At 33.6% G+C, this 20,644-nt stretch overlaps 2 protein-coding genes across 2 annotated transcripts; both read right to left on the bottom strand.

The window, feature by feature from the left end:
- Positions 1–406: 406 nt before the first annotated feature.
- On the bottom strand, positions 407–3,202 carry LOC140433838 (uncharacterized). Its single transcript, XM_072521814.1, has one exon. It carries the CDS (start codon positions 3,200–3,202, stop codon positions 407–409), a length of 2,796 nt encoding a protein of 931 aa, XP_072377915.1.
- A 47-nt stretch (positions 3,203–3,249) lies between these two features.
- LOC140433837 (uncharacterized) lies at positions 3,250–4,908 on the bottom strand. The gene has a single exon (XM_072521813.1). The coding sequence runs from the start codon at positions 4,906–4,908 to the stop codon at positions 3,250–3,252; it is 1,659 nt and encodes a 552-aa protein (XP_072377914.1).
- Positions 4,909–20,644: the final 15,736 nt, after the last annotated feature.

Here is a 20,644-nt window from a genome sequence, read left to right as displayed (position 1 = left end):
TATCAAGGACTAATTCGGCTAAGTATTAACCAGGCAACCAGTAATACAGATATGTGTTTAAATTGTTGAATTAAATTGACTGGTCGCTGGTTAATCGTGGTGGTAAATAGTTGGTCGATAGGGTGAAGAAATAACTTATAAAATGAAATCTCTTCACACGTTCTTTATTTTGTGCTCTTATGGCAACATATGGAAACATACTACCCTTATAAAATTCTAATGACTTTGCCTAGGGCTGACAGGGTTGCCGGCTAGGCAAATTAAAACTTAGGACTAAGAATTTACATATAGGTACATAGAATAGAAATATTTTAAAACAATAGAATAAAAATATTTTGAAACAATTTTAAACAAACTCCCCCGTTGAAGGGTACCTTCAAAATAGATTATAAATTTAAATAAAGTCTTATATATTAATATTCTCACTAACACTCTCTTGCTGCATTGGGAACGGACACAAATGACGAACAGAGCGAATAACTGTCTTATTGTTTGTTTTTACCTCTGCCACTCTTGAAAGTTTATCTTTACCGGAATGCAAGTTAATAATACGTCCCAAAGGCCATCTACATGGTGGTTGTTGATAACTGCGAATTAACACTAAAGTTCCAATCTTCAAATGGGACGAAGATTCTTTCCATTTGTATTGCTGTTGCAGTTGCGAAACGTATTCTTTCACATAACGATTCCAAAATTGTTGATATATATGACGAATCGTTTTGTAGTTGGAGAGCCTGCCTATCGGGAGTGTGCTTAAGTCAGTATCGGGAATGGTTGTAATAGGACGGCCAATCAGGAAATGGGAAGGAGTAAGTGGCGTTAGGTCAGTTGGGTCGTTAGAGAGTGCAAACATAGGTCTAGAATTTAAGACTCCCTCGATCTGAATTAGCAGAGAATTAAAATCTTCGTAGATAAGTTTTTTGTCGAGTAACACCCTCTTTAAATGGTGTTTCATACTTTTAACTGCCGCCTCCCAAAGACCGCCAAAATTAGGCGCATACGGTGGAATGAAATGCCAATTTATATTATGATCAATAGCGTAATTGTGAATATAAGTATTATTTTTTAAAAGAAATTGACCAAATTGTTTAAGTTCATTGCGAGCTCCAACGAAAGTGGATCCATTATCTGAATAAATGTCATTGGGGATACCTCGTCGAGCTATGAAACGCTTCAAGCAGAATAGGAAACAGTCTGTTGTGAGATTTGTAATGAGTTCAAGATGAATTGCTTTGGTACAAAAGCATACAAAAACACAAACGTAACCTTTTATTTCTTTGGCTCCCCTACCCGATTTATTGTTTAGTAAAAATGGTCCTGCAAAATCTATGCCACAGTGCTGAAATGGCAGTGATGGGGTTGTGCGAGCTTCGGGCAAACTGGCCATTGGACAACTGGCAAATGTAGGTTTAAATTTAAAACAAGTAAGACAATTTCTTACTGTTTTTCTTGCAAGGTCTCTCCCCCGAATTGGCCAATAATATTGTCGAATTGATGAGAGAAGGAGTTGAGGACCTGCATGTAATAGGACTTTATGTTTATGTTCAAATAGCAACTTATTGAAAGGATGATTAGATGAAATTAATATAGGGTGTTTAGAGTTAAAGTCTAATCCAGATAATCTAAGTCGACCCCCTACTCGTAATACATGATTTTCATCTAAAAATGGAGTAAGATTTGAAAGTTTATGTTTCATTGGTAATGGTTTATTGGAATTTAAAATAGATATTTCCTCCGCAAATGAATCCAATTGTACAAGTTTTATTAATCGCAATGAAGCTTCTTCTACTTCGGAAAGAGTTAAAAGGCCTATCGTTCTTTCTGACCTTTTTTTACACGCGTTATTACGAAATCGAAAACAATAAATAACGACATGTTTTAACGTTGAAATATTAGAAAATCGAGAGAATAGAAAGAGTGGTACCGAATGGGTAGCCAATAACATCGAACTTTTAACCTTTTGTTCAGGAAGTTCGATTTCAGACATTGCAGGAGGTGCGGGTTTGTCTATAGGACCACGTAGAAAAATTGGCCCCTTCCACCATAATTCACGGTTAGCTAGATCTTCTGGTAAAACTCCTCTGGAAGCCAGGTCTGAAGGATTTTCTTTAGTATTAACATAATACCAATCATCCTTGTTGGTTAACTGTTGAATTTTGGCGACGCGATTACCTACGAATTGTTGTAACTGATTAGCATCCTTTTTTATCCAACATACTACTATCTGAGAGTCGGACCAATAGTACTGTATCGGTACTGACGGTGAACTGGCATTGACAACTTGGGCTGTTAATTGTGCTCCCAGTAGAGCAGCACATAACTCTAATCTGGGAATGGTGAGTCGCTTTAATGGTGCAACTTTACTTTTGGAGCAAATTAAATGACTTTGATAATTGCCACTTGCATCTATGCTTCGGAAATATATACAGCTTGCATAAGCATCTTGAGATGCATCGCAGAAACAATGAATGTCTAGTATGGAATGATTGGATCCAAGAACATGCCTAGGAATCTCTAATTGATTGAGTTGGGACAATTGATTGTAAAATTGTGTCCATTTAATATAAATGTCATGTGGAACCTTTTCGTCCCAATTTAATTTGAAGGTCCATAATTTCTGAATTATGAGTTTAGAAAGTACAATTACTGGAGAGAGAAGACCAAGAGGATCCCAGATTTGTGAAATGATAGACAATATCTTTCTCTTAGTAATCGAATTATCATGTGGAATTGAAGATATTTTAAAATTTAGAATGTCTTTGTTACTATTAAATTGTACACCTAAGGTTTTACAGCTTTCGTGTTCACCGAAATTTAAAATTTCATTAGGAATATCGCAACATGGAATGTTCAAGAGAACACTCGGATTATTTGTAACCCATTTTCTAAGTATGAATTGTGCTGATTTTAATATGTCTGAAATATCTTTACATCGGGTTTGTAATTCTGAAAGATCATTGGAACCCGTTACTAGGTCATCAACATAGAAATCATTAAGAATTGTCTGTGAAGCTGTCGGTAATGTATTACAGTTATCAATTGCTAATTGATTTATGCATTTTATTGCTAAGTATGGCGAACTAGTACAACCATACGTAACGGTGTTTAATTGATAAATTGAAAATTCATCTGCTGGGTTGTCCCTCCACAGGATCTGTTGAAGGGGCTTGTGTGCATCATGTATAAGGATCTGCCTATACATTTTACTAACGTCAGCAGACACAACATACTTGTATAGTCGGAACCTAATTAAAATGTCAAATATGTTATTGGACTTGATCCATCGAAGACCACTCTAAGTTGAGTAGTCAGACTACTAGGCTTGTATATGCCATGGTGGGGAAAAAAATAAGTTGGTTCAGTGACCATGTCACTTTCTACCCTGGTCATGTGACCTAAATCGATATATTCATGTATAAAATTTTTGTATAATTGATAAAATTGAGGATGAGTTTTGAATCGGTTTTCGAGTGATATGAATCGTTTTTTTGCTATTTCTTTTAAATCTCCCAATAAATCGGTAGAATATTTGAAGGGCAACTTCACTACAAACTGACCGTTTTCATTTCTTTGAGTGTGTTTGGTAAATAGTTCCTCACACTGGACGTCATCTTTTGATAACATCATAGGTTTATTTATCTCATTGAGTTCCCAGAATTTACGTAACTGATTGTCTTCTGGTATAAAGCATTGTGAAAAATTGCATAACGACGTTGATATCGCATTCATTACAGTACCAGATATTACCCACCCAAGTTTGGTATTTTGAAGCACTGGTGCATGTTTTCCTAATTTAATATTGCCCTCTAATAGCAGTTCCCAGAACAAACTGGCACCTATGATCATGTCAACTTTCTGAGGAGTATTGAAAGTAGGATCAGACAATTCGATATTTTGGGGAATGGAAATTGTAGAGATATCAAATTGTTGTAACGGAATAGTTGAAATGAATGGTGTTACATAACAAGATAATTGAAATTGGAAATTAATTTTGTTTGAGAAAATTGTAATTGAAGTTTTCTTTTTTAAAGTAGAAACCACTTGGTTAATACCAATAATAGCTAATTCGGTATTGGTTAATGGTAACCCTAACCGTTTGACAAACTCTTCGGTAATCAAATGGGATTGAGCTCCTGAATCGAGCAGAGTTCTACATTGATGCAATTGATTGTTTTGGTCTTTAACTTTGAATGTTACTGTCGACAGAATTATATTAGATTGTGTATCTCTGTCTGTAACTAAACATTGTTGATTTGGGACTGAAATTGTTTGAATATTGTGAGAAATTGCTTGTGAATTGTGTGACACCTGGTCACTATCATTTGGATGATTATGAGCACCTACTGATTGAATTGTGTCTCGAGAATTGTATTGATTATTGTTGTTGTATGCATTCGACTGTGTGTTTTGACTTTGATATGAACGAGAATAATCTTGATGTAATAAAGTGTTGTGTTTACGTTTACACTTACGACATGATCCGCTACTGCACCTTTCCTTGGAGTGACCAAAACGTAAACAATTCGGACAAAGTTTTAAAGATTTAATCTTTTCCCATCTGTCATTAATTGTTAATCTTAAAAATTCGGGGCAAGAATATATTAAATGATCACTCTTGCAAAAATTGCACTGAATTTGATTTATTGCTAAATGAAATTGTGATCGAGATTGTAGAGGTTTCTGAAACCCAGAGTGACTTTTAACGGTCATCATTGAGGAGGAATGAGGCTCTTCTTGAGATTGTAATATGTCTTGTCTCTGTTTAAGGAATTCAAGAAATTCATTTAAGTGAGGCAATTCTACGGAAGTGTGATATTCTTTCCACTTATTTTGAGTTACTTTGTCTAATTTATTGTACACAACATGAATAATTGTCATATCCCATAGAGACTCTTTAGTGAGCTTCATTCCTTCTAAATATGATAAATGCTTTGAAACTTCATCGATTAACCCTCTGAATTGCATGAATGTGCTTTTATGTATCGAATTTAAATTGAAAATAGATTTTAATCTTTTCCCATCTGTCATTAATTGTTAATCTTAAAAATTCGGGGCAAGAATATATTAAATGATCACTCTTGCAAAAATTGCACTGAATTTGATTTATTGCTAAATGAAATTGTGATCGAGATTGTAGAGGTTTCTGAAACCCAGAGTGACTTTTAACGGTCATCATTGAGGAGGAATGAGGCTCTTCTTGAGATTGTAATATGTCTTGTCTCTGTTTAAGGAATTCAAGAAATTCATTTAAGTGAGGCAATTCTACGGAAGTGTGATATTCTTTCCACTTATTTTGAGTTACTTTGTCTAATTTATTGTACACAACATGAATAATTGTCATATCCCATAGAGACTCTTTAGTGAGCTTCATTCCTTCTAAATATGATAAATGCTTTGAAACTTCATCGATTAACCCTCTGAATTGCATGAATGTGCTTTTATGTATCGAATTTAAATTGAAAATAGATTTTAAGTGGGTGTCTACTAGAAACTTTTTTCGATCGAATTTGTTGCAAAGCATATTCCATGCAGCATGGTAGTCTTGGGAATCAGTAAAACCTTCTATTGTTCGTTTGGCATAACCTTCCAACGCAGCTTTTAAAAAGTTAAACTTTTGACCTGCACTTAATGATGAATTTGAATCGATAGTGTTTATAAAATTGGTTTTGAATTCGAGCCACTGCTCATATTCACCATTAAATGTAGGAAGCTTGATTTTCGGCAAAAGAAAATTTTGAAGTGGATCGTGATTAATTACATTTTGAGGTGTGACATTTATTACCGGAGAAGAATTGTTTATGTATTCCTCTAAATATGAAATTGCTGTATAAAATTGATTTTCAAATGGATCACGTTCATTAAAATGAATTTCTAATTGATCGTCCGAACATTTCTCCTCGATAGATTGCTGAATAATTTCAAATTGACTTAATAATTCAAGATTATTTTTATATCGCATATTTACATCGCCTAATGTCGGTTTAAGTGAACCATCAATTATTTTATTTACAAAATTTGTTAATGAAGTTAATTTACGTTTAAGAGAACCTCTATTTCTTATTAATTGTGCAATATCTGAGCTCGACATTATTTATTTTTTAATTGAAATGTTCGTAAATATCTCTAAATCTGACAAGTTATAATACCATGCAAATTCAAAAAGATCAAAAAAGTCTGAAATACCAGAATCTATAAATAGCACTGCGATAAAGGTTAAGGGTAGGATTTATCTTAAGATGGTATATAAGTGGAACAGACTTACAGCTTTTCAGAGATGCGCGTCTGCAATCGCTCAGCAAATTTGCCACAGGAACACCGCTTCGTGTTTGTCAACGTTCTTTTGACTCGCTGTCCCGTTCTCTGATGGGTTGAAAGGCAAAGGCACAGATGCACTAATAGAAACTTTCCTAATCTTGCTTTACTTTTAACAAATTGATGATTTAAAAATTGAAATTGTTACGATTTACCACCGAATTCGGCTACGAATGACCAAAAAATTGTATGTTTAAATTGTTGAATTAAATTGACTGGTCGCTGGTTAATCGTGGTGGTAAATAGTTGGTCGATAGGGTGAAGAAATAACTTATAAAATGAAATCTCTTCACACGTTCTTTATTTTGTGCTCTTATGGCAACATATGGAAACATACTACCCTTATAAAATTGTAATGACTTTGCCTAGGGCTGACAGGGTTGCCGGCTAGGCAAATTAAAACTTAGGACTAAGAATTTACATATAGGTACATAGAATAGAAATATTTTAAAACAATAGAATAAAAATATTTTGAAACAATTTTAAACAATATGCACTACAATTGCTGCCTATCAGTCAAAAATTTATTACAAGAAAACCAAAAATAGTTATTTTTGACTACATGAGTAACAACTTCAATGTTCTCCTACAGTTAGCAACACCATGTTTGGAAACAACATCATCAGTAATAATCCAAATTCATATGCAGCTGCTACTATGTCAAAACCCAAACCGAAATATCCCAAAAAATATCAAGCCATACTAATACATGCTGAACCAAACTTATTACTACTCGACTAGGTCAAAGCCATAGGTAACATTGTTAGCCCCAAAAGCATATGCTTAACCTCAAGAATTTCCAATAATCGGATATGCATCTACTTAACAAATCCTGAACTTGTCGATGACATAAAAACTGTTAAAATTAGAAAGATTCAATATCTGGGTCATATAATGAGGGGCGAGAAGTACGTATTACTTAGATTAATTATACAAGAGAAGATACAAGGGAAGAGAAACCCAGGACGACGCAAAATATCCTGGCTAAGAAATTTGAGAGAGTGGTTCGGTTGCAGCTCATTAGAATTATTCAGAAGCGCGGTCAATAAAATTAAGATAGCTATGATGATTTCCAACCTCCGATAGGAGAAGGAACCTGAAGAAGAAGAACTGTCGAACATATATTTTAACAGAATACCCTACGATTACAATCAACTCTGTAGAACTACCCGTAAGAAGATTGGTTACCCCAGCCAAAAGACTAATAATCTCCAACGTCTGTCCATCAATACCTCATGAAATTATATAAGAACACCTTCAAGATCTAGGTTTTCAACTTGCTTCACCAGTGTCATATATTAAATCTGGAATCCCCGATGATGAATTTATGCATATTAAGAGCTTCAGAAGACAGGTATACGTTACTCCAACCACATATAGCCTCGAAATTGAAACTTCATTAATAATTCCATTCGACCATAATTCGTACAGATATTTCTCCACACCGACAAAATGTCATGTTTTCTATGCAAAAAACATAACCATACAGCAATTAACTGTCAAAATCCTCCCAGCAATCTTCTCTTAAATGAACAAACGTCCCCAGCTGAATCTATTCCTGCTACCCCAAGATAAAACAACATGGCACCACCAAATACAACACAAAATATGGTTTCCAGTCAACAGATAAAAACTGTTGATATATCCATCACTTCTATTGCCGCAAACAATGAATTTCTTCCTCCTACCACTGGTCAGAAACGAATTAGTTCTGACTTCAGCGATTCTACCTTCCAAGAAACAAACACATCTACTAACTTACCCATCAAAGATATAAAAATGCCTTCACCCGATGCAAGAGTGCATAAAAAGCATAAAACTAAAAAATCCAAGAAAGTCGCATCCGATCAATCTAAATTAACCGCCTCCTCTGTTCTCACAATCAATCATTTTTATTAAGAAAATCAAAACTTATTCTCTTTACCGGTTGAAAATTTTCTTGCCTTTCTGGAAAACTCATTCGGCAGTAATAACCCTCTTCAAGAAGCACCGTATTTCACTCAAAATGTTCGATCACTACTCGACGACATATCTAAAATATACCCTTCACTAGAAGATAAAAAAATCAAGAATAGATTTACAAGAGTTTCTAAAAAAATTAAACAGCAACTTAGACAACAGATAATTTAGAAATTGGAAGCACAACATCGCAATCTACAAATAATGAGAAAATTATCTAACCGACTCTTCTCTGACCTCTCAACGTTCTCAATGTTAAATATATTTTACTTTCACGTTAGTGCAGTGGAACTGCGATGGGTTCTACCCTCGCTTAGACCGCTTACAACAATTAATTAATAATACAAAAGTAGATATCATCTGCCTTCAAGAAACCAATTTTAAGGAAACACATAGACGTGATCTTAAAAATTTTGAAGGTTACCATTTCCTTCGGACTATGTACACAAGAGCAAGTGGAGGAACCTCTATCTTCGTGTCTAATGATTTATTTTCTATACAATATATCCTAACTACCAATTTAGAGGCCATAGCAATAACTGTCTGGTGTCCCGACCAAATAACCATATGCAGTACATATATTCCACCTAATTACAACTTAACAGAAACCGAGTTAGATGACTTAATTCGTCAATTTTCCAGCCCTTTTATACTGGTTGGAGACTTTAACGCCCATAGTACTATATGGGGCTCAAAGAAAACATTTGGTAGAGAAAAAACCGTGGAGACCGTATTGAGTTGCAATAATACTTGTCAGATGAATAGTGGAGCCAGTACATATTTTAACATCGCCTCAAGAACTTACTCTTCTACCGATCTAAGTATATATGATCCCAAGTCTGATGATTCACTCTCATGATATACTTTAGATAGCTTATATGATAGTAACCACTTCCCGATAGGCATAACAAATAGCAATAAAAATTTGTGCACCATTACTAAATGGAATATCGCTAAAGCGGACTGGAATAATTTTCAGACTAGCACCGAAGATCATATCTTACTACTTCAACGATCTGCAGATATAGACGAGGCAATAACTCTCTTTAATAACTGTATTATTATGTCTGCAGAAAATCATGTAAAAAAATAACAATATGTCCCCCTAAAGAAGCAGTACCGTGGTGGAATTCAGAATGTACGTCAATACAAAACGGCTCTCAACAGATATCGAAAAAGAAGAACTCAAGAAAACCTAATCTATTTCAAAAAGCTAAGAGCAAAAGTGAAATATGTCCTTAAAAAAAGCAAAAAAGATTCCTGGCAAAATTTTGTTTCTACACTTACTAGTGATACTCCACCATCTTAAGTTTGGACAAAAATAAGACAAATGAAAGGTTATAAAACTCCTCCAAAAATTCCAGCAATATCATTGAATGGAAAAGTTATAACAGATAACCAACAATTGATCAAATCATGGCTGAAAGTTTTGCATGGAAATTCAGGTCTGAAGTCGAAGAAATTGAAAGTCCAAATAACCAGAATATACCTTCAACCTTTCTTTTGCACAAGAAGAGTTAGCACTTGCACTATCCTCTTGTACGAACTTCACCGCTGAACCAGACAATATCCCAATTATATTTATCAAAAATTTATCTTATTCTAGCCTCGCAACACTGCTAAATCTTTATAACAAGATATGGTATACTCAACAATTACCCAGACTGTGGCAATTATCATACCAATAAAAAAATCTGATCTACCCTCAAATCTAACAAAATCATACAGGCCTATCTCTTTTACCTGTTTATTATGTAAACTGTTTGAGAAAATGATTAATTCAAGACTAACATGGCTTCTCGAAAAATATGCAATAATTGACGCACCGCAATCTGGTTTCAAACGTCACCGTTCAACCCTTAACAATTTAGTGCTATTACAACAACACATAATAGCTTCCGCTATTTCAGATAAACAAGATCTGATCGATACTGTCTTTGATATAGAAGGAGCTTTCGATACTATCTCGCGCCAAGCCATCCTTGAAAAGCTTCGTCAATACAAGATAACAGGAAATATTTACTCCTTCATAAAAAAACGTTTTACAACAAAGAACGTTTAAAGTAAAAACAAATGGGGAAATTTCGGCGACATTCGGGCAAAATAATGGAGTCCCACAAGGTTCAGTACTCAGTACAACACTGTTCATTCTTGCAATAAATGATATTTGTTCCAGTATTTGTCCTCCAGTCAAGCACTTAATATACGAAGATGCTCTTATTTTATATTCTCGGGGAAAAAGTACAATTGCCACATGCAAAGTGCTCCAGGTCGCTGTAAATCAACTTAGCGAATTGTCCAAAAAAACCGGATTAGCTCTTTCAATTACTAAGTTGAAATTAATACGATTTAGCAGAAGATCCTGCAGCCAAAGTCCAATTATGGCCCTTAATGGAACTCCATTGCAACTAGTTTATCATCATCAGGTAGGAATAATTGGGTAGCGTGTAGGAACTCCTTTGGAGTCCCTTGGATTCTATTGGATAGTCCTATCAGGGAAAGTGAAACAATCCCTGCCCCCGCAGATTCCAGGAGCTTCTTGGCCCGGAAAGCTAGCATCTGCTAAGGGTCCGTTGTCCAGGGTCACGGATGAAGTCCAGAACGGCATCCAAGGTGACGAAGAATACTTCCGGTACGGCGAAGATGGTGGAGCTGGCAACCCTTGATTTTAGGGCTAGTATAAGATCACAAACCTAGAAGCGTCTGACCCAAAGCGGGCAGCTTCAAACAGCGTCGGTACTCACAATGAGCGGCTGAATTAAAAACTCACCAAACCGCCTTGCCAGCGTGGTGTTTCAAGGCAAATACCTCCCAACGAAATGTCAGATTGCAACTAGTTACTCATCACAAAATACTTGGTTTCACGTTTGACTGTAGGGTAACTTGGAAATAGCATATTAGTGTAGTAAAGGGCAATGCAATGAAGATACTCAATATCATCAAGGCACTATCAAAGTACACATGGGGTGAGGACGAAACCATCTTACTTATATATATATATATATATATATATATATATATATATATATATATATATATATATATATATATATATATATATATAGAGCTTTAATCCGCTCAATTCGCGGGATTCCGGCAGCTTCATATACATGTCTGCATCAAAATCTGACTTAAAGCTACAGAACTCTGTGCATAACACTCCTATTCGTCTTTGTTTAGGCGCTTTCAAATCTAGTCCTATAGACAGCCTTTACTGCGAGGCTAATGAACCACCTCTTTGAATTCGATGAGAGTCTCTTTTTCTATCTTACTTTGCTTTCGTGTCCGCAAATCCATCCAATCCAGTCTACCATTTAATTATTTTAACATCGCCTGTGGAGACTCCGCAGAGGATAAAATCAATAATAGACATCCAGAAATTAATTCTAAGAAAAACCATCGACCTTACTAAAACACATCTATTCCTAATCCCGGCTACTATCCCTTGGAATAGACCAACCCCACATTCAATCACTTCTCTATTAGAATATAGTAAACATGAAACAACAAACCTTTTTCTAAGGCAAAACTTCGAAGAACTCATAAGCAAGAAACAATTCCAAAAAAATCTGCATACAGATGCCTCTAAAAGCGAAACAGGCGTAGGATGTGCCGTTACCACATATGATGAAAGAATAAAATCGTCTTTTTTACCGAATTTATGCAGCGTATACACTGGAGAAATTTATGCGATACTAGAAGGTTATAAAAAAAACTAAAAACATTGATAAAAACTAAATAATATGCACAGACTTCCTGTCGTCACTACACTCAATAAAAAGTCTATACTCTCAGCATCCCTTAGTTCAAGAAATCCATAGGATTTACAGTGCACTCGCTTTTCAAGGTGTACATGTCACGATCATCTGGCTACCATCCCATATCGGCATCCCCGGTAATGAAAAAGCAGACCAAGCAGCCAAGCAAGCTTCTTGTGTAAACAGTCCATCCTCAAAAGCCCAACATATTCAAATCCGTAATGACTTAAGCAAATATTCAAGAAACAACGGTATTATACCTGACAAACCCACTGGAACACAATCAAGATTGCATTACATGAGATCCGGCAGACTGTTGAAAAATTTGAACTTCCAACAATTTCTAGAAAAGAAAAAGCTGTCATCCGAAGATTAAGAATAGGACATACCCGACTCACACATAAATATTTAATAAAGTCCGAGCCGAAACCCAATTGCCAAATCTGCTCAAGTGTATTAACTGTGAAACACATCCTGATCGAGTGTCCCCGGTACGCAAAACACAGAATGCAACATAAACTTAAGTCAAATATCAAAGATGTTTTAAACTCACCCGATCAAATCTTTAACCTAATTGGTTTCTTGAAAGACATTCAGTTGTTAAACAGAATATGACCCCTTGTTTTCCACGTACTTTACCTTTAACTTATAACGTATAACTTAGTGATAAAACTGTTGTATTATTTAGTCATAGGTTCTAAGCTTATAGATTAACTGTAGCAATTAGTAACATGTGCTTTTTGTAATTATTGTACACAATATTGTTTGTGTCAATGGTCTTGGCAGCTGAGACACATTAATAAAAAAAAATTAAATAAAATTTTTATTCACTCGACGGTAAAAATTCGATATCTTTTGATCTGAATGTCCTATCGAAAAAAATCAAAATGCATTTTAAATGTGAAAATTGCGGCTTTTATACGCAATTTTTGAATTTTGCCACAAAAAAAGTTAGTTATTGTATAAATCTGTTCAATAAATAATAACCTTTGTTCTATTTTTGCCATTTTTATGATTTTCGTGAGATCAATAAACTTTATCCAATTTCATTGACCGTTCGTGTTGCATTTTACATTTTCAGAGCCTAATCTTTAAAACATATAACATAAAATTTCGATTTTGAGTTGTGGCAACAAATATGAAGAGTTTGAAATATGCCTAAAAATGCAGATTTTAAACTTTCACCTTACAAACGAGCGCACGTCACGGAAAATGCCTTCAAGATGGTATTGAATAAAATTTGTAGCTGAAATTAGGTAACTGCCGAAAACATACTTGTCTAATCGAAAAAAAAACAGTTTTAAACATTTTAGATTCTTTTAAATGTAAAAGTTTAAGCTCAGCGTTTTTTAGGCATATTTTAAATACCATAGATTTATTAATTAAATTCTAAAAATAGAAATTCTATACTGGCCTATCAATGAAAATAATAAATGTTAGTGATTTCATGAGAATCGCCAAAAATAAAAAAAATCACGCAACTTTTATATATTTAGCACCAATATAAAAATTGACTTTATATGCAGCAAATTACAAAAATTTTATACGAAAGATGCACTTTTTACCTTTAAAACGAATTTTGATTTTTATCGATAGTTAACTCCTATCAAAAGATATAAAATTTTTACCAGCGGGTTAATACAAATTTTATTTAAAATTGATTTCGTGCGCGCAACTGACATTCAAAACTGCCGGTTGCTCGAAGCGTTGTTTGTTAGTGAACTTTTTATTCTACACAAAAAGCGCAAACAAGCATTGTTGTTTAAAATTATCTCAGCTACAGTTTTTATTTAAAACATTTTTTTCTACAGAGTACACATTCATGGTAAATTGATTTTTCCCCCCTACGAGGGAGTTTTAGAAGAAAGGCCGGAAGTAGGATCAGTAAACTTTATTGTATCTCTTTTGGGGTCAAAAAATTGACATTGTCAGCAAAATTCAGCTTGTTCTTATGATTTTAAGAGGTGCAGTGGCATTTTTGACTCTGACAACTGCAGTATACAGCATGCTGTTATATGTACAATACACAGCCAAAACTTAAAGAATTTACAAAAATATCTGGTTTTTCTGCAATATTTGCAATAACCTATTTTGTCTGGAGCAGGTGTTGGATCCTCTTCCAAAAGACTTCCAGCATATTTTGCAGCTGTTTATGCGCTCCCATCCTACCTCACTCCGGGAATCTCATATCCACTGTAGTTGTGATCTACTTTGTTGTATGTATGTGTGTGTGTATGGGTGTGTGTGTGTGGTGTGTGTGTGTTTATGTTTGCAACTAAACGCTAAATGTACGATAATGTACGATATAATGTACTGCACTAAATTTAGAGTAACTAGAAAGTTAATTAATTGTCTGTCAAGCGTATACAGATGGCGCATAAAGTTATTTAAAAAATTACACGGTCGGGTGAGGCCTGTAAGGACCATTAGCAATATATTTTAGGTTTCGTAATTTTTTTTTAATTTGCAGAGAAATTATATTATATGAGTAGAAAAGGTATACAGGTTTTTAATTTTATCAAAAAAATTTACAAAGTTTATGTCGTACTTTCATATAGGATTAAAGTGGCATGCCTCACTCATCCGCTAGAGGGTTAAACTTACTGTTATTCCCCACAGCGGAATATTAGTAGTTGTTAAAATACAACACCCTATATTGGATAACATAAACCTTATTATCTTATACAAAAACAATCTTGTATCGATAAGATTTGTTTAAATTGTCATATTGTAAAGTCAAAATTGTACTGTTAACATGTGCACAAATTAAAAGAACACTTTGTATATGCAACTGTAGTAAAAAAAGTTCGTATTACGATCCATTTACTAAATATGTCGTAGCTAAATTTCTTCTTCCTACAAAACACATTGGTATCAGTCTCAAAGACTCAATCTAATTAGTTCCTTATGAGAAATATTGGTATGGTGCCGTTAGCACAGATATAATTTGTGGTAATTATTTATTTACATACAATTTTGTCAAGAAGGAGTCACATAAATGCAATATACACTCTCAAAACTAAACCCCAAACATATTCAATTAGAATTTATGCAGTCAGTACGTTTTGTTTACATTAATGATGTAACAGAATCGACTCTAGAACATATACTATAACATATGGCTCTTGGGGAAAGTCAATATTGAAACAGGAAACATATATACATATATACATATAATGTTGAGAAAGCTGGCATAGCGGCACGGCTTCCCTAAATGTAAACGAGATGGGATATTGATAGCTTTGTAATAATGTACACTCAGACATATTGCTTAAATGAACAAATCTAAAACAAATTTTATTTGTACCTAGAAGTTGAAAAATGAATGTTTTAAAAACGAAATACAATAATAAATTAATTATCATAAATAATGTATAATTAGCATATCCATCAAAAAATCAAAATCATGGTAATAAATATGCCGAAAATCTTTTCGTTGCATTTTTAGAGCTTTCATTGTTTACGCGTCTCGTGATGGGTACTCTCAACCGTTCAGTATTCGCAGCCCAATTTTCAATCCTAATTTACATGGTACCGCGCATACAATATCGGGCAGAGGGTAAATGTGGTTGGCAAGGTTATAGTGATTGGCAATGTTAACATACATTTATAAATATTAAAAATCTCTGCTGTTACTGAAATAAATGAAATTTACAGGATAATTCTAATAACGTCCCTTAATGTTCACCTAAAGTTTCATTTTGATACAGTGACGTTAAAAAATACTTAAAGGATGTTCTAAACTTAATCGTTATAGATATATATATATATATATATATATATATATATATATATATATATATATATATATATATATATATATTATATATATTGTTATGATATGTAAAATCGAGAAAAATATTGGTTTGATTAAAATATTCGAATATAAGTTCAAAAACACTAAAAGAATTCAGATAAGTAGGATAATAAACAACAAACATTTCGAAGAAGGAAAGTTATTAAATTCCTGGATTACCTGTACTAAACAAAATGTAAGCTATACATAAATTATTTCTTTGTTATACTTGAGTGACCCGCATAAGTTTAAGTGAAAGCCAAAGACAATTGAACCGGGTTTTTCAAAATACATTAATGCAGTCATTAAAGACAATAGAAGAGATTTTAGAAAGAGGTTTTTGTTAGTTTTTAAGAATTATAGAAAAATAATATTTGTAAATAAGTTTTAGGAAATTTTATAATTATAGGTAAAAATTTGTTTGTTATCGAAATGAAAAAATTGGGGAATTGTGACGAGTTTTGATTGGCGGAGATTGAAAAAGGTGGGTTAGGTATGTAGGAATGAAAGTTTTGCTAGATTTAGGAGAGAGAAAAGATAATCAGTTGGTTTTCCAAATCTGTAAGACGAACAGTGATTATTCTCTGGCGGTTCCCGAGAAGTAGCAAGCAGTAGTGTTGAATGTTAGTGAGTTTTTGTGGAGTTAGTGTATCTGACAGAAGCTGGAGCAGCAAAATATTGTAAGTCATATTTTCCTACTTATATTCCAAGAGTCACTGTTCAGGCCAACGAGAGATTCAGTTTATCGTAAAGAGAAGATATTCCAAGAGTCATTTTTCACTCGGGCCAACGAGAGATTCAGTTTATCGAGAGGAGAAAGGCTATCATAATTTGAATGATTGTTGCTTTTGAAGGAGATCATTAAGGACGATATACTTGCAACAATCTGTTGTAAGATTGCTGATTACATAGGGAGCGGTTGAGAGGAGATAATATAGTCTACAAGGAACAAGGATTTGGACCACTCATCATCAGAGAGAGATATTTTTGTTTTCTGCAGTTTTTCTTTTATTGATAACACAATTTTTACACTTAATTTAGAAAGGATATAAATATTTTGATTAGGAGAGTTAGAATAGTTCGGATTTTGAGATTTCAATTAATATTGTTTGTACCATTAATTTTGATTGTTCACGTACGTAGAACAAAATTTTTGAGAATCATTATATGAGATTTGTTTATTGAAAACTTTTGAGTGTGAATTATTTCATTATTTTTATTTCAATATATAGTGTTAGATCATATGTGTTTTTTATTATTCCGGTATTCTCTGGACCTTACCTTTCACATGTAATAGCATAGATATTGAAGCACGAATTTAACCCTGAGATAAAGAATTAAAAATTGTGATAGAGTCATAATCATATCATCTAGATAATTTTAATTAATCAAAAAAATTAATTAGCTAATTATTGCTTGGCGCACCAAGACTTTAAATATCACAATAACTGGCTTCCAAAACGTGGGGCTTGAAAATATCGCAGCTTTACATTTGAAGGAAGGGAAAGAGATCTGGAATAAGTACAGGTGATCCAGAGATAAAAACATATAACATTGAGGGAATTTGAATTTGAAATTATTTTGACAATTTTTCCAGGGAATATAAATTTGATTTATTGATTGATCGTAGTTAGTGGATATTTACTGCTATTGAATTATTTGATTTTATTTTCTTTACCAATCGTACATTTGATATTTATTTTGAATTATTTGAATTTTACTGATTGCATATTCGATATTTGTCGTGAAAATTTAATACATTTGGGGAGAAATATTGTCGTGTTCTGAAACATATAGAGTGTTGTAAAATTTCACATTTGGCGGGGACAAAAACAATAACAAAAAGTAACAACATGTCTGTCACAAGGAGACAAAGTAAAATGCAGGAAAGGAAGGAGGATAACAGAGAAGATGAAACAATTTTGGAAGAAGTATCGGATAATGAAGGAAATGTGACAATAGTTGAGGAGAGAAAAGAACTATCAGGAATAGATAAAATATTACAACTAATGCAACTCCAGTCACAAAAAATGGATGAAACATCACTAAAAATGGATAGAAATCAACAAGAAACAAAACAAACAATAGAACTAAATAACAAAAATATAGAGCAGCGTTTGGAAAACTATGAACAGGAAATTAAAGGATGTGTTGAGGGGATAAAGAAAGAACTGATATAACAAATAGAAGAGATTAATGAAATTAAAAATAATATGAAAGAACAAGAAATGAGAATTAAAGATAATTTGGAGGGATTAGAAATAAAATTTGAAAATGCGCTACAAGAAGACAGGAAGGAAGTAGAAAGAAGATTAAAGGAAAATGAAAAACAAATGGCAGAAATTGAACTAAGAGGGGTAGAGAGAAAAGAAGTTATCATCCATGGAACAAGCGAGGCAAAAATACAATTTGGGGGGGATATTCGGAAAACACACCCAGTACCGTTTGTCAAAAATTTGAAAACCAAATTACAACATATTAGATATTTTGACGATTGCAAAGAAACAATTAGAAACCATTTGAAAGAAGGAGCAGCGTTATGGTATGAAAGCAAGGAAGATGAGTTTGAAAATTGGACAGATTTTGAAAATAAATTTCTCAACTATTTCTGGGGGAAAAATAAACAGAGAGAAATCAACCAAGAGCTACAGAATGGAAAATATCACGAAAAAATGGGAATATCTGAAGAAAGATATGCTTTGCAGATATATAACAATTCAAAATATCTAGAATACAAATATTCTACCGAACAGCTGGTAGAAATGATCAGCAGACATATTGAGGAAACGTTGGAAGATCACGTGATTTTGAGAAACTATCAAGATATTGATAGTTTGTGCCAATTCCTTCAATTAAAAGAAGCGAAAAGAAAAGAAATAAGAAATAGAAGACAACATGACCAATATAATGGACCGGAAAGAAGGTATTCATCAAATTATGACCAGAGAAACCGACATCCCAGATCAACAAACGAATATAGGCCGAGAAATTACAATAATTACAATAGACAACAAAATTACGATAACCGGAATGATACACAAAATAGAACAAATGAAAATCACAACAGGAATAGAGATGCACAAAATCCTCCGAATAGGAATACGAACGAACAAAGGGACGATAGAAATAATCAGAGATTCCAACGACAAAACAGAAGAGAGATGAATCATGTGGCAATAGAAAAGGAGGAAGAAGAAGTATTTAATGAATCCAGACAGGATTTTCAATAAGGCATCCACTAAACAAAAGTAAAAAACTCTCCGGTATATTTTGTCACCCGAGAGAGTTTATACAGTTGGCGGGAAACGAAAAACAAAATTCTAATTCCAATCTAATATTTTTAGATGCATTTATAAAACATAAAGCGATTAAAATTCTGATTGATTCTGGATAATAAATTTCGTTAATCAATAAAAAACTAGTAAAAGAATTAAATATGGACAGATTTGTGTATAAGATTCCGAGGGATGCTTTAGTGGGTGCAAATAATAAAAAATTGACGACAGTAAACGAAGGTTTAGGAGTACGGATCAGAGTGGGAGACCAATTCTATGTTATGAAATGTGTGGTGATCGAAGATCTAAATCAAAATATGATAGCGGGAATTGATGAATTGAGTGAAAAACATATCACCATCAATTTTTCGGAAAATCAACTGGAAATCAGAGCAGAACCAGACAACATAGAAGAAGAGAAGGAAACAGATAGGAGAAAATTTTCTGAAAGGATAAATGGACAAGAAAAACATAAAGAAATCAATATGACGGTAGAGGATAAATCGAAAGCTCAAGAAAAAAATCAATCCGAAGAGGAAAAGAGAATAAAAAAAAGAAGAAGAGTTCGAAGAGAAAGCAAAAAAAAAAGGAAGTTATAAGCAGAAAAATGGAAGGAGCCGAAACATGGTGCTCGGAATACCAGATAGAAATTAAAGATAAAGAAAAAATAGAAGAAGAAATAACGGAAGAGGACAGAGAAGAAATGGCAATTATGGACGAGAATCCAGAATTTTGTGAAGAAGTAATACGGACAGTGAACACATGTGAACAAACTGAGGATGAAAGAAAAATAATATGTGGAGAAAACATGGAGAAGGAAATAGAGAAGATTTTAGAAAATTATGGAGATCTTATTAATGAAGAAAGCCGAGTGGCTAAAAATTATGAACATTCTTTTAAAGTTAAAAACTTAGAAAATTTTAAATCGAAAACATATCCAATCCCGTATAAATACAGGCAAAGCGTCGGACAGGAAATTGAAAATATGATCAAAGACAAGGTGATCGAAAGATGTGACTCTCCATATATCAACCCGATAGTATGCGTAAAAAAATCAAATGGTGATTTGCGATTATGTTTAGATGCAAGAAACATTAATTCGCACACAATCGCGCAATACGAAGCGCCTTTGAACATAGAAGCCATTTTTGGACGAATCACAGGATCACACATTTTCTCCAAAATCGCTTTGAAACACAGTTTTTGGTTAATACCTTTGGCAGAAAAGTGTCGAAATTATACCGCTTTTTCTATCGACGGAGTGGTGTACCGATTTAGGGTAGTACCATTTGGACTACAAAGTGCATGCGCTGCTTTGGTTCGCGCATTACACACAATTTTAAATAGGCATGGAGAATTTGTTGTACATTACATAGATGATTTATTAATTTTCTCACCGGATATAACAAGCCATCTACGACATATTCATACTGTTCTCGAAGAACTTGATCAAGCCGGATTAAAATTAAATATTCAAAAGTGTCAGTTTTTCCAAAAAGAGGTATTGTATTTAGGATTCAAATTAGACACAAAAGGGATTAGTC

This window comes from Diabrotica undecimpunctata, chromosome 2 (assembly GCF_040954645.1).
Source record: "Diabrotica undecimpunctata isolate CICGRU chromosome 2, icDiaUnde3, whole genome shotgun sequence".
Taxonomy (NCBI): domain Eukaryota; kingdom Metazoa; phylum Arthropoda; class Insecta; order Coleoptera; family Chrysomelidae; genus Diabrotica; species Diabrotica undecimpunctata.
Note: the sequence above shows the minus strand (reverse complement) of the source record. Positions and strands in the feature narration are given on the sequence as shown.

Coding starts and splice junctions, on each gene's coding strand:
- LOC140433838 (XM_072521814.1), bottom strand. CDS start 3,202: ATGTATAGGCAGATCCTTATACATGATGCACACAAGCCCCTTCAACAG.
- LOC140433837 (XM_072521813.1), bottom strand. CDS start 4,908: ATGAAGCTCACTAAAGAGTCTCTATGGGATATGACAATTATTCATGTT.